General features: G+C 44.4%; 1 protein-coding gene across 1 annotated transcript in view; it reads left to right on the top strand.

Moving 5' to 3' along the window:
* The window catches only part of DPP10 (dipeptidyl peptidase like 10), a 111,232-nt gene that overhangs the window by 81,407 nt on the left and 13,990 nt on the right, over nt 1-15,835 (top strand). Inside the window, exons 15-16 of the mRNA XM_075000693.1 lie at nt 8,880-9,074; nt 10,551-10,605. Of these exons, the coding sequence (XP_074856794.1) occupies nt 8,880-9,074; nt 10,551-10,605 (250 nt within the window). The remainder of the gene's footprint in view (nt 1-8,879; nt 9,075-10,550; nt 10,606-15,835) is intronic.

Here is a 15,835-nt window from a genome sequence, read left to right on the forward strand (position 1 = left end):
CACACACATAAGGAGTGGTTATTTTAGTTGTAGGATCCATTAATTCTGCTGAACAGCCACATTTATATATTAGGCAAAATCTAACCACCAAGGCACCTAGGAACTGAAAGGGGGAAAAGGAACATTTTCTCTCTAGTCTTCCGTAACATTTAGTCTTATCTCTTTTTGTTTTGTTGGGAAGCAAATGACCTATCTTGTTCTGATCCAGTTTGAATGACTAAGATGTCATTAGAATTATATTTTCTCTACAGATATCAATTGGTTTAAAGTGTTCATGCCAACAGGATTGCAGTATGCAAGTGGCTTTAGAAAAAGGGGGGAACAGAGACTTACTGTTTGGCCACGGTGCATGTGTCATACACTGTACTTCAGCTATTGGGCTGTAGCATTCTCTACAGAGCTGTTGTCTGGTTTCTGCATTGAATTATAGTCCAATAGGTCATATATATGCCCAGTATCGAGTCCAGCTATTCTTGCTACTCGTGACTTTCATTACTAGTTTTCAAAAAAGAGTTTGTTGCTCTGGACTCCAAATTAGATCCTAAAGTTTTGTGAATGGGGCCATCTCTTATTCTGTGTTTGTACAGTACATGGCTCAGTAAAACTCCTATACCCAAATCAGAACTCAACTAATACATAAAGAGCTCAATATTGTTCCTGCTGTCACACACTTTGGTCAAATCACTTAATTTGCCTGGCCAGACTTGGTTTCCTAAAATAAGACTTCCAAACCTGGGCACCCAGGTATGAAACTTGTATCCTAAGTGTTTACGGCTCCAGTCCTGCAACTGACTCTGTGCTGCCAAACCCCTGAATCTGCATAGACTTCCACTGAATTCAGTAAATTTTCACACATCACAGAGCACAACCTCAGAGAGTCTAATCCAGGATCAGGGCCCAAAGTTCCTTAAATGTGAAATTATAGTAAGACTCACCTTCCTCCTAAGACTGGTGAAGCATAATTCATTAATGTCTGTAAAGCGTACTGATGCAATTAGCCATAAGTGCAATGCATTTTTGTTCAGATTGGTATTGGGTCAGAACACCAAGCTATGTAGCAGATGCACAGGCCTCACACAGTGGCCAGATACCTCTGGCTAGTCCTGTTTCTCTCTTTTGAATTGTGATGCCTAGGCCATAAAATACTAAATAGATAAAAGCACTGTTCCCTCTTCCACTTACTCGTCCTAAACTGTTAATGTATCTTACGCTAAGTTGCCTTCAAATATAATACAGGCACTATAGTCTGTAGATTAGAGAGGTGTACAGTAATTGCCTTAAAGTGTGGTGGTTATCTCTTTGCTATATAATTAGGTCAAAGTTTACATTTCAGAGTCTTGATTTTTTTTCATTGTGGTTCACCTTATACATTAAACAAGTTGGACAATACAGTCCTTCATAATACACAGGAAATGATTAAGTGGAGTAAAGACTAAGGCATTTAATGTGGGTAATAAAATGAGAGGTGATAATCATTCTTTATTGCTTCTTGAACATAATTAACCTAATTCTTTCAAAATCAGTAGATAATGCATCTTAAATGTCAGCATTCTTTATTTAATGTAATTTAAATGTGTAAAAATTGTAAGTGGAAATAGAACAAGGAGAGAGATACTTCTAACCTTTAAAAAAAACCAGGCTGTCTACTCCTAAGTACAAGCATTGCATAGATTTTATGTATTTGCTTGTACTTTTATAATGCACAGGAATCTCTCTACCTAATATAGAAATATTGCCAGAGCTAGACCATGCTCAAGTCAACTGAGCACATGTGTGTCACATGGATCTGATACCTGCATCCCAGACCAAAGGGTGATTTTTTTCTACCAGGGCAGGTGGTGTAGAAGAATGCCCTTATGTGTAAATAGTAGCAGGATTTAGGGAGATACAACTATTGGTATTTATCTAAGACCTTCAGCATCATAGCCCTCTTGCAACAATGTTTCTCTTGTGAAATTTTCATTTGTTGCTGAGGATGTTATTAGTTTTGATCAGTATGCGATGACATCATACAGTTTATGACACCAATGCATTGCCACAGGCTGCGGTATAAAAATGTATGGTAGATTTCAGGTTTTAATCAGAACCTGTTTAGAAGCAGGACATCCCAGAAGTCCTTTTAATCTGGCTACATTTGAAGGTCTTCTGAAGGTCAGTTGTGTGGGAATCATTGTAAATGAATTGGATACATAACTCTCATGTGTTTTGCATGCTTTCCTGACAGCTAGTTCGGTCATTCTTTCCCCTTTGGAATGAAAATGATCCTCTATTTCCCTCCCTCCACCGCTGTTGTTTTGTGGAAGCCTTGTGAAAACCTTGCTCTTTTTAGTCTTCTGGGAGTTTCCCCTTTTTCTAAACATCTTGGCTGGGTCTATGCAGTGCAGCTTTTCGGCAGATCTGTGCAAATGAGCAGCCTCAAAATTGCAAATGGCCACTCATTAGCATGGTCCCATGGCTCATTAGCATAGACACACAAGAGCTCGGTCTCGGCAGAGGGGGGTGCCAGCAGTAAAGAGGCTGTGTGGACAAGCCCCGCTGGCAAAAAGCCCCTCTGTAGCCAGACACATACGCCTGAAAAAATTCAGGCATAAGAGTCTGGAGACAGAAGGGCTTTTTGCCAGCAGGGGCATGTTCACACGGCCTCATTACTGCCGGCACCCCCCTCTGCTGAGACGAAGCTCTTGCACGGCTATGCTAATGAACTGTGGGACCATGGAAATGAGTGGCCATTTGCAATTTTGAGGATGCTCATTAGCATGGATCTGCCAGGAAAGGCATGCCTTGTAGACCCATCCCTTGCTGGTTTTCACATCCCGACACAGGTCTGAGAGACAAGTAAGAAGATTTTCCCAGCTGTTTCACTGTCAACAACAGTTCTATGTTATGGGTGGCTGCTTCTTGGGGACCAGGACTCCTAAAAGGGATGGTGAGAACATGGGTCATGGCTCAGTCCTCCTCTCAACCACCTCAGTGGGGATGGCAGAGCAAGGGAAGCATAGGATAAGGGTATCTCCATCCCTGCATCAGTGCTAGGAGTAGTGAAGAATAGAACCACACATTGGTGCAGGGCAGCTCTGCATCTTCAATACTTAGAGATGTGGCTGAAAAGCCACAATATAGCCTATGATATTTTGGATGTCCATGTAGAGACTATCCAGGCTGTCTTTGTAGTACTATCTCTCTTTCATTTCAGTATCTCACATGATTCCATTTTGATATTGTCATCTTTCCTGGTGGTACTTTTCCCTGCAGTGATAAATGTATTCATTTGCACAGTTGCAAATGGATTGACTCCTTTTCAGCTAGGACAGACTATTGAAGGTAAAATGAATGGGGGGGAATGGGTGACATGGTGGAGTTCTGTGACACCAGTGTTTGGGATTTCTGTGTGTATCTGGTCTCACAGTATTAGTGAAGGGCATGGTTGGTAGCATGGCCATGTGAGAAGTTGCTCACACAAAATGAATTTGTGGTGAATTTTATCTTCATGTCAGTTTTGCAAAATGTTCTTTTTTCTGTCAATGCATTTTCACCATATGCAAAAGAAACTGTTCTGCCAGTGATATAATTTTGCATTCCATACAGAGAATTTATCTTCTGAGCTGTTGTTTCCCTCACTAATTCACATTTGCTGTTGTACTTTTTCGCATTCTGCACCAGATTCATGAGGTTGTATTGGCAGAGAGTTTCTATTGTGTTCCAGAAGTCCATGGCTAGGCACTATGATAACATTAATAAATAATAACAATAGCTACTGTGATAAGCACTATATATTCCCCTCCAAGTTCTAATGAGAGTCAAAGCTTTAGCTCCCAGATGAAAAGATTCTTCTCCTTTTAGTAATATGACCAAAGAGATGATGAGCTGCCTCTTTCTCCAGACAGTCTGAGATGTATGTGACTGAATTGCAAGAGGCATACAAATTACTCACTAAGGTCAATGATATTAGGATATTATTGATAGCTTCTGTCTATTTAAATGGCATCTCAATGATGAACTTCAACATTTTTTCTGAATCATTCTCAGCATTGCTATCATTGCAGACTCAAAAGATGCAAGTTGTCAGTACTGAACATATAAACTTGGTAAAGCTGACCTTTATAAAAAATGAGCAGAATTAGGTGCTACGTTGGTACAAGTGAAAAGAATAAAAGTTAAGAATTTATAGATAATTCCTTCACTTGAGTTCTACTGCTCCCAGTTCATTGTTGAAAATCCAGGAACTTCATCTTGCAACTGTGTTACTGCAAGACATGTGGAAAGGCATGTAATTGGATATTGCCATTCTGTGTGTGTGTGTTTTGGTGATGCTGGGTTTGAGATATGTCTAATGCTTTCTTTTTTATTAGAGAAGTCATTTGGGTTTACGTATGGTCTCATGAGGTAGGGTGCAAAAATGCTTGCACTTGGGTCTTGGTCCCTGAGTCTTGGTCTCTAGTCCCTTCTCTCCTAGCAATAATGAGTAGGATGTCTTCCTTTCACCCTCCAATTTGTGAGTCCATGATGAATAACCAGCCCAATTCTGGAGCCACAGGTCTTATTGCAGAAGGCATAGGTGCTAGTAGCTTTCGGAGGAGTGTGGGGCAGTTTTTCCTGCTGTTTTGTCCATTTCCACCCCTGCTCATCTGCACTGTGGTAGGACCTATCAAATTGGGCCACCGTTCTCCCCTGGGGATGGTCTCAGGCAAGGTTCTCCCAAGTGTCAATGCCGATACTGCACTTTTTCATGTGTGCCTTCAGCATGTCCTTAAATCGCTTCCTCTGTCCTTCCTTCAACTCAAAAAACAGAACCTGTTTTTGGAGGTGTCAATCAGACATCCAGACCACATGACCAGTCCCACGAAGTTGTTGATACATGATAATGGCTTCAATGATAGTCATGTTCGACTCTTCCAGGACACTAGTATTCGTGTGCCTAGCCTCCCAAGAGATATTTAGGATTCTCCTGAGGCAGTGTTGATGATATTGTTCAAGTGTTCTCAGATGACACTTATGTTGTCCAGGTTTCACATGATCACCATAGTGTTGGAACAAATACTGTGCTGTACACAGGGAGCTTTGTCTTGACATGCATGTCCCTGTTCTCAAAGACCCTTTGTCTTAAGCAGGCAAAAGCAGAGCTTGCACAGCTCAGCTGATGCTGGATTTCCACATCAATATCCACTTTAGCAGAAAGATGGCTTCCAAGGTACAGGAAATGTTCCAAGTTTTACAGCAGTTCTTTGTTGACATCAATAGAAGTTTCATGAGATTGTTCTATAGACAATCTTCACGCCATCTGGAAGCTTGCCATCAATGAGGTGAAAGGTCAGGGTGATGAAGATGCACACCAGTGTGCAAGAATCTTGGCCTCACACTGAACATCAAAAGAACCCAGCTTCTCCATGAATCCTTGCTGATGGGACAATTGGGAAGCTTTTTAATTCAGGAGACTGAAGGCTAAAAGCAAGACCTTCACAACCTTGATCATGGACCTCCAGCACATGGATGACAATATGATAGCTGCTCTTTCTCCCATGGTCCTTCAGACCATCTTAAATGCCTTTGCCAAAGTCCCTGCTGTACAAGTCAGAGGTAGGCCTGCATCCCATAAACAGGCATAGCAGTGGAAGAGTGGAGGATGAGTGCATCTACAGTGCTCCATTTCTGCAGTACTGCATGTTCTGCAGTATGCTGCATGTGAGCAAGTTAACAAAAAATAGAAGTTGACTGTATGCAGAGATGGGCATAAATCAAGACCCTGGAGCCAAACACTGCTGCATTTTGGGAAAGATTGGATTGCAATACAAATTTTGCAACTGAAGCCCGCCTCTAATTGTGAAGTATGCAATAACAGATCTGATTCCACCTACAGGTACAGCTAAGTGCAATTTCTATCTGCCTTAGCCCTTCTATATATACTTTAGTATGTCAGTAGCTACAATGGATGCATTCAAGAACAGGTGTGGCATGAGAGAGTACACTGCATTCCCTGTTGTATTGAAACAGATTGTGTAGTCATACTCATGGCTCTGAAGGCCGACTTGTTTTTTTATACTGTACCCCTTGAGGCACATGATACAGTCCATCCATGTCAAAACCAGAGACATTTGGTAGAAAAAATATTTTAAAAAATGACACAAAAACAATCAATTTTTGTGCTCCAAAAACAACATTCTCCCCTGTCTCAGAGGGGTACCTGTGTTAGTCTGTAGCTTCACAAAAAAAAAAAAAAACAAAAAAAACAAGCAGTCCTATACCACCTTATGTGTTAACACTTTGATTTATTAGATAATGAGCTTTTGTGGGTAAGACCCACTTCTTCAGATTACTGAAATTTTATAATTATTGAAATCAGATTGAAATCTGAAGAAGTGGCTCTTACCCACAAAAGCTCATTACCTAATGAATCAAATCATTAGTCTTTAAAGTGTCACAGGACTACTTGTGAGGTTAGCTTGTTTGTTTGTTTGTCTTGTTTTTATTCTCCCCTGTGTAGAGATCTGGTACGTCACTTACGCTCACTCCAGCTGGCAGGTTTTCTTGACTCATAGGTTTATTATGAATCTCACAACTTGTTTAGCTTATGAAAGACATGATTATATGAGAATTTCAGGCCTTTCAATTGCAGAGAAAAGTTTTAAAAATGTGACCCATATGCATCTAAAAACTCAAAAAACTAAGAATCCATTTTTTCATCTCATCATTTTTCAGACATGTTTTTTTTGGGGGGGGCGGGTGAGTGGAAGGAGTCTGATTCTTGAGTTTTGAGCATTTGAGTGGGCAATTCTAAAATAGTTGAAAACTAGTGTCATGAATAGCTAGATGAGTGCATTGATGGAAAATTATCTGACTAAAAATTTTTTGGATGAGATCTTCCTTATAAAGCTCACCATGGCTTTACATCTGATTCTACTGAAGTCAACAGTAGAAATTTCCTGGAAACAGTTAGGCCAACACTGAATGCTTCTGAAAAGCCCTTTCTAAATGTTAAATATAAATAGGAAGAGCTGCTCAGTTCCTGTCACTTTTGTACTTCAATTAAAGAAGAAACTGAAATACTGCCAAAACAGTGGTATTTTCCCACCCAGCTCATATGACATTAGGCAGAGTTCCATGTTTATTGTTTTATAGCTAACAGTGTCATACATTAACTCTTCTTTTCAAAATATGCAGCAGTTTTCTTTTATGAATTCAATTATTTAGTCAAGTCACAAAAGAATCAAAAAACTAAAGTAACTTATTTACATGCCATTTCAAAATAATTTATCCAGAGCTTAGTTCCTGAAATTATACTTACATCCATAAAGTAGTCCTATGTAAATTTGAAACAGATTTATTTATCATATACATGCTAATTAATGTGTTGTTTGAAAGAGTACTTTGCAGCAAACTCTCTGTTACCCACAGCAAAAATAAAACTGGATAATCAGCCATCAATACCCTTGACACAATGGTAATTGAAAGCCCTGTATGCTGTTTTTCCCCCCCTATTTTTCTGTAACTCTTTCAAGCTTAGAGAAAAATCAGCAAAATAATTTCTGCCTCTAACCTTCTTTCTCCTGGAATATTCCCACAGACACTGTCCAATCTAATTTCCATACTGCCTCTACAGACACTTTTACGTTTTAATTTGCATTCAACTGCCAGATGCAGTCTGCACAGAGGCATTTTGCATTTTATACAACTTCATGGTAGCCTGCTTTTTTATTCTGTGTTTATCCTTGGGAAAAAAAATTGACGAGGCTCCTTTTTAAGAATGACATTTTGTTTTCATTGGAATGAAATAAGTAAACTTACCTTCAGTGGAAAATGCCTATCATCTTCCTAGAAATCTCTTTCCTCCTATTCTTTTCCATCCATTCTGCTGTAAAATATTTATTTTATCACTGAAAAACAACATCAACCAAAACAACTTAACGCTGATACCTACATTCTTTTGTTGCCAGAAACATTGACAATGAAAAATAATTTCTCTCAGAATAGACTGAATTCTCCTCTACTGTCCGCTTCACAAAAATCCATTCTCGAATGTGATCGTGCAGGTGGTTTTGTTTTCTGGGAAAACATTCTGGCTATTTCTACACTAGCAGTCCTCTTTCAAAAGAAGGCATGCAAATGAGGGAATTGAAAATGCCAGTGAGGCACAGATTTACATATCTGGCACCTCTTTTGCCTATTCTTCTTTCCAAGAAGAAAAGCAATGTAGACACGACTCTTTCAAAAGTAATCCCCATCTTCGAAATAACCCTTCTTCCTATAGAAGAAAGGAGGATTCTCTCTATTTTGAGGGAAATTATTTTTCGTTGTCAGTGTTTCTGGCAGCAAAAGAAAGAAGCTGTTTTGAAAGAATATGCAAATTAGGTAATATGTAAATTTGCACTTCATTTGCATTTCCAGTTTCCCTCATTTGCATGCCTCTTTCAAAAGAGAAGTGCTAGTGTAGATGTAGCCTCTAAGTATTTCATTCCTTGTTCTGTTATTATGAGGCTCCTGTAATGCATCTTCCCTTCTGTTTCTCTGTAGCATCTTAACAAATTCTAAAATGGAATTTTCCAGAAATCAGATAACCAGAAGGCATAAAGTTAATTTCAGGATCACTGCATGAGACGTATGTGATTCAGTTTCCCATCTCTGTTCTGCAAAATTATTCAAGTATCCCACCTCTTCCATCACATCATAGTCATACTGGGTTTTCTTTGTGCAGTTTTGCTTACTGCTGCCATAAGAGATAATAGCCCTGGTTAGCATGATGGTATAGATTAAGCTGACAATAATTCAAGTGAATTGCACAAACTGACTGAACTCTGCTGTCTAGGTTAAATAAAATATTGAAGAACTACAAAGTGTATCACATTGTCAATAGTCTGTATTTATGTCTGGTGTATTGGTATTTACAGTGATGAAGCTCCAGGCAGCCAGCTGGTTACCGATAAGTTTCACATTGACTGGGATTCGGTGCTTGTCAACTCTGATAATGTCATCGTGGCTCGATTTGATGGCAGAGGGAGTGGATTTCAAGGCCTTAAAATTCTACAGGAAGTCCATCGTTGCTTAGGTTCAGTGGAAGTGAAGGACCAAATAGCAGCTGTAGAGTACGTATGTGCAAAGTTTTCTTCTATTTTAATCCATTTTAACTTGATGAATAGATGCATTTAACAGCAAATTTCCAGCTAGTACTGGTCTCCCTTTGCAGAATGAAATATGTTAAATGCTTATCTTCAGTGCAGTAGCACGTTTCAAAACATTAGGCTTTTCATTGCACACTGTGATTCAATGAATAAAAAATCAAAGGGAAAAATGTTTTGGATTGATGTTCCTCGTTGACAAAGTTGTCCTTCCGGACCTAATCTAAATGTGTAATCTAATCTAGTTTACATATTTTTTTCCAAACTTCCTTAGAAAAATGACTCATGGCATGATATACAGTTTCATTTCAAATGAGATATAATGTCTTTGACATACAGGGTCAGAAGCTGCTCTCCCTGCTCTCCCTGAAATGTCTTCAGATCCGGAGTGACTTCATTAAGTCACCGGACCTACAATAATACTAACACAAGCAGGATTTAAACAACGATTTTATTATCCTCCTCTTTGCATTATCAGTCTTAGCAAGTATCTCTGTTATCTTCAACAGCTACTGCAGATACTCAAGAAGAGAATCAGGCCCCTACTGTGTATTTACATGTTAAAATGCTTGATAACACTTTTTATTATCCTTGATAATGTCATTGATTGTATGGTATTTTAGAAATGGATGGATTATTACCTTCATTCATGTACCCAGAATGCTCATGTATTGTTCTGATAATTTTGGAATGACACGTTTTACGTTTCTGAAAGTCATCTGTAATCCCTGAAGACAATGCAAAATATTAACTGATTATGGTTTTGCACCACTGAAGTGTTAGTGGAGTTGCAAATATCTTGAGGCTGAGTGGAAGAACTTTCTCCTCCATATGAAGACAGAAAGCATCACAAAATGCCTCACCGGCATTTTTCCACCACCCTGCCCTGCTTCCCTTGCTTCCACACACTGGCAGATATTCAATGGAAGAGAGGGGCCGTGGCCATATCCTCAACTGGATGTATGGTACTTCCTTTGGGACATGGATGGAGCTCTAATAAGTGTTTTAATGGCTCCACATCTTAATTCTAAGAGTTCTAAATCAGAATTCTATGGTCATGAGTTCAGAGTCATTACTCTCTGTTTCTCTGTTTCTGTGTGGGTATACCACTTGCAGATGGCATATGCAGGATGACCTTAGTTCTCTTTCTCTTGTGATGCTTTTTAAAAGCAGGTAGAAGTTTACTCTAAGTTTATAGAGTCTTTTCTGCATACTAACCTTTTGGAACTATAGTTACCGGATTACCTCTGTGGGAAGATTCATAATGTCTTTAATCATGTAGAGTTGGACTCAGAAAGCAAACTGCAAGAGTTCACTAAAATAATACTGTTTATTGTTCTTATTTGAACTGTTTATCACAATTCTTTCTTCCACAAATAACACACTCCTCACAAATGACTACCCAGAATGTAACATTTCCTTTTTTTTTTTAATGTTTTATAGATCATTACTGAAACAACCATTCATAGATCCTAAACGACTGAGCATATTTGGAAAGGTAACTTGCAAAAATCACAGGATGACATTGTCAGTTTTGAAATCATTTGTTGAAAACACATTTTTATGCATGTTTTAAATAATCATCTTTGTTACTAAAAATGAAAATCATATTCAGGTTATTTAATACTGATTTCATTTTTTCCTCATAGGGAACAATTAGCATTTAACAAGTCAGTTTTACTTTTATTTATAGTCACTTTCACATTCATGCTCTTAATGTTTCAAAATATGCATGTCAGATGCTGCAAGGGAAATTATTAATTGTTGAGGGAAAAACCCAGTTTTGCCATTGGAAGTTTATAAAATAAATGGTAGAAACATTTGTTTTGGTCTTAGTTTCCACAAAAGTTCATTTTTCCCCCCACAGTTTAAATTCTAGTCCACATTGATATTGACAATGTCCCTTTAATACATGATTTATATGCAGACACTAACATCCTTTTTTCTGCCAACTGTTAGAAGTCTCCTGTTTGCTGTGTTATCAGTTATTTAGCTATGTTAGATCCTTTTGTCTCTGGCATTGTACAGACCTAGGAAAAGGTTTAACCTTTAGCAAAAAGTTAAAGAGAATCTTAATTATCTCATGGGAACCTGGCTTTTAGAAGTGTAACACAAGACAAGTATAATTTTGTAAACCAATATTTGTTTCTTTGTGGTATTTTGTTTTTAAAATCTTATCTTGAAAATATCAATATTTTGTCTCTTTAGGGCTGTGGCCACACTAGGGAGTGACACTGAAAGAGCTTATCGCTATCCATCACTTCAAAATAAGCTATTTCCAAATGGCCGTGTCTATACTAGCCCCAAACTTCGAAATGGCCACGCAAATGGCCATTTCGAAGTTTACTAATGAAGCGCTGAAATGCATATTAAGCGCTTCATTAGCATGCGGGCAGCCGTGGCACTGCGAAATTGACACGCCTCGCCGCCACGCAGATCGTCCTGACGGGGCTCCTTTTTTGAAAGGACCCCGCCTACTTCGAAGTCCCCTTATTCCCATCAGCTCATGGGAATAAGGGGACTTCGAAGTAGGCGGGGTCCTTTCGAAAAGGAGCCCCATCAGGACGAGGCGCGTCAATTTGGAAGTGCCGAGGCCGCCCGCATGCTAATGAAGTGCTGAATATGCATTTCAGCGCTTCATTAGTAAACTTCGAAATGGCCATTTGCATGGCCATTTCGAAGTTTGGGGCTAGTGTAGATGTAGCCATAAAGTGCTGTGGAAGTGACTACACACGAAACGCAGATTGACATTGCGATCTACAACATCGAAATGACTCCCAGTGTTTTCGAAATGGAGTGGCTACACTGCCACAGCTTCATTTCAAAATAACAGGGCAGGAAATGGCGAGGGCAGGGTTGAATGGCCAGCAAGCCCTTCCTGGAGCACGGGTCAGCTGACCCCTTAAAGGGCCCCTCCCAAACACATCCCCTGTGCACATGCTGAGGACCCTGGCTGCTTGCAGCACCAGACCTCCAGCACAGCACTTGGCAGAGCCTTGGTTAGCCACCACACCACTGCCTGCCATGGACCAGCAGCACATCACTGACGGGGACACCTTGGACATCATGGCCAGCCTGATGGCCATCCTGACAGCATGCCATATGAGGCTACGTTCTGCCCAACGCATGGCCAGCCTCCTGCAGGCTCCCCCCATGGTGCACCCAGAGCACCCCCTGTTCCAGCCCTGCTGTCGTCTCTGGCAGTACCCCACCAGCAGGGAATTGTCGGATGACATTGTCCTCGGGGAGTGGGACAATGACCAGTAGCTCCGCAACTTCCAGGTGACTCGGGCCACCTTCATGGAACTGTGCCATTGGCTGGCACCAGCATTTTGCCACCAGGACACCTGCATGCAGCCCACACTCTCCCTGGAGAAACGAGTGGCCATTGCCCTGTGGAAGCTGGCCACCCCAAACAGCAACCACTCAGTTGGCCACCAAGTCAGGGTGGGGAAGGCCACTGTCGGGGTCGTCCTCCTTGAGGTAAGTCACCTGGGGCCACACACCCACAGCAGGATCTTGGCGGGGGGGTCACAAGGAGTGAGTTCCCAGGGACTGGGGTCCCTGGGAGAGGGGTCCCAGGGAGCAGGGCCCCGGGGAGGGGGTCCCCCATATGCTACCACACACTCACTGGCGCCTGTGCCCTCTATCCTATAGGTTGTTGCCACCATCAACAGGATCCTCCTGCACCACCTGATCCACCTTGGAGACATGGACACTGCCATGCCTGGCTTCCAACAGCTGGGACTCCCCAGCTGTATTGATGCATTGTACAGCACCCATGTCACCATCCAGGCCCCACCGCACAGCTGGGCACGGTACATCAACCGAAAGGGCTACCACTCTGTTGTCCTCCAGGCCCTCATGTATGCCCGAAGATGTTTCACAGACATCTGTGTGGGCTGGCCGGGCAGGGCCCACGATGCCCACATCCTGTGGAACTCTTGGCTTAGCCACAGAATGGCAGAGGGCACCTACATCCCCCCGCGGGAGCTGCCAGTGGGGGACGTGACCATGCCCCCATGCATCGTCGCCGATACTGCCTACCCACTCCAGGCCTGGCTAATGTGCTCCTAGACGGGACACACCAGTGAGAGCCAGGACCTCTTCAATGCCCGCCTCAACCAGGCCAAGAACACCGTGGAGTGGGCATTTGGCTGTTTGAAGGCACGTTTCAGGTGCCTCCTGATGCGCCTGGAGGTAGGCCTGCCCAGCGTGCCCGTGGTCATGGGTGCCTACTGTGCACTCCACAACCTTGTGGAGAGTAAGCAGGAGCTCTTTGTGGCACACTGGGCAGCCAAGGCCATGCTGCACTATGAGCAGCCAGGTGTGGTCCTGTATCGCCAGGTGCACTGGGATGGGGTGCACGTGCAGGAGGCCCCCCAGGAGGCCTTTGCCGGGGGCCCCCATGACCTGACCTCGCTCACTCCATGCAACCCCCTTCCCCCCTGTTCTCATCCCTGCCCCACCAGCACCCCCCTTGCCATCCCCACCCAAGGGAGGGCATACCGTTAAATAAATTCAGCTGCTATTTTCGGAACAGAAAGAACATGTGACTATTTACGGGGGGGGTGAACCATATACATGGTGAGGTGGGGGGCCTCAATCCTACATTGGAGTGGCTGGTCAGGAGCCACGATGGCCCCTGGAGCTGCGACGACCCCAGGTCCGAGGATGACGGTGGGGCTGGGATGGGGCAGGTGGAACAGGGAGGTAGGGCTGGACTCGGGTATCTAGGGGCTCGGATTCATAGAGAGGTGTGGGAGAGCCACAGACGGGCAGGGCTCACCCGGCCACAGCCAGCCTACCAGCTTCCACTGCTCGGCCGGGGTCATGTTGGCTAGAAGCAGAGCTGCAAGGGTGGGGTGGCGGAAGGGGCATGTGGGGCCTGGGAAAGAGGTGGGAGCTGAGATAGAGGGGGTGGTGGGGATGAGGGGGAGGCTAGGGACGGGGGAGAGCCGGGGACGGGGGGGCTGGGGCAGTGGAGGGTGCTGCAGAAAAAGCCATCCAGGAGGCGGGTGGCTTGGCCAGGTGGTTGACGACGGCCGGGGTCAAGATTTCAAGATACCCAGCCACCTGGTCCCAGGCGGCCCAGTCCACGGAGAGCAATTCCTGCAGCAAGCGGTTCTACTCCCACCATGCAGCAATGTGGGCTGCTGCCACATCATCTGCCCAGCTGTGGTGGCAGCTCCTCCCACCACGGCTCCTGGTCTGGGGAGGCGTCGCCCCCTCACCCTCCTCTGCTGCTGCAGGGCTCCCGGGCACATCCGGGGGGCTGGGGTGGCTGGCAGATGCTGAGGCTATGAAGACATAAGGTGAGAGGGTGGTGCCCCATCAGTCATGAGCCTGGGTACCATGGGCCAGCGAACTTGTCCCCACTGCCATCCCACATTGCTTGTGGTGAAGGGCTCTGGGGTGGCCTGTCTGCTGTGGGGTCTGTCAATGTGGGGTCATTAGAATGGCTGCCCCAGCCTTCCTGGGCTTCTGGTAATCATGGCAGCCCATGGCCCCATGCCCCCACACCCCGGCAGCGATAACGGCCATCCCTGAGTCCCTGGCCCATGGCCATGTGCCCAGGCCCATACCGGCTGCGTCGGGGACCCACCCCCACACATGACCAGGGCACCCCATGCTTGGTCCTACCTGAGGGTTCCTCGGATGGTTCAGGGGAGGCCCGGGTGGAGGTAGCCCGGCTAGGGTCCTCGGAGGGCTCAGCAATGCACAGCAGTCCCTCACTCCCACTGTTGCTGTCTGCAGTGCCAGCAGGTACTTTGGGGCCTGCAGTGGGGGGCTCATCAAGGGTCTTGGCTGGGGCTCCTCACCCTGCCCCTCTGGCTCCGCCATGTCCAGGGTCTCCTCGGGTGGTGCAGCCTCCCTGCGTCCCAGCAGCTGGTGGAGCTCCCTGAAGTAGGGGCAGGTGGCCGGCACTACCCCTGACTGCCTGGCTGAGTCCCTTGCCCGGGCATAGCCTTGCCGCAGCTCCCTCACTTTGGAGCGGACCTGGTCAGGGTTCCAGACAGGGTGTCCCCTTGCAGAGAGGATGCTGGCGAGGTGGACGAAGGCGTCTGCATTTCTCTTCCACCCCTCCACTCTTGTCCCCCCAGACAGCCAGCAAGTCCCAGACTTCAGCTTCCAGCCAGAGGGCCCCCTTCCTCTTTGGGGGCTGCCCAGAGCCCTGTGAGCCCTGCCGCCTGGATCCCTTGGCTCCACGGGGATCCTGGGGGTCTTGGCTGCTAGGCATCCGTCTGGCCAAAAAGGGGTATCGCTTTCTGGGGGTGCTAGGGAGTGTCGTCTGGCCACCTCATGCTCCTACGTCTGCCAGCATACTCTCAGCTTTCTGCATGGGGTTTTTGTGTCCCTGCAGCTTTAAGGCACCCACAGCTGACAGGCATAGAGCTCTGGCTGCTGGCGGGAGGGGCTGGCTCTATGAAGGACTTTTCATTTCGAAATGGCAGCCAGGGAGCGGCTACACACATTTAATTTTGGAATTTACATTGAAAGGAGGCATAATTCCCAACACGGGAGTGGAATAACGATTTCGAAATGAACGCCTATTAATTTCAAAACGAGCAATTGTTGTGTAGTCACTCTCCTGCTCCTTTCGAAATTGCTCCTCGTTTCAAAATAATTTTTTAAATGAGCGACTAGTGTGGCCAAAGCCTAGTACTTTAAAATCTCGCAATGAAAACAACAAACAAACCATTGCCGCTTACATATACAGGCAACAT

The sequence above is a fragment of the Carettochelys insculpta genome, chromosome 8, assembly GCF_033958435.1.
Source record: "Carettochelys insculpta isolate YL-2023 chromosome 8, ASM3395843v1, whole genome shotgun sequence".
In the NCBI taxonomy this organism is placed as follows: Eukaryota; Metazoa; Chordata; order Testudines; family Carettochelyidae; genus Carettochelys; species Carettochelys insculpta.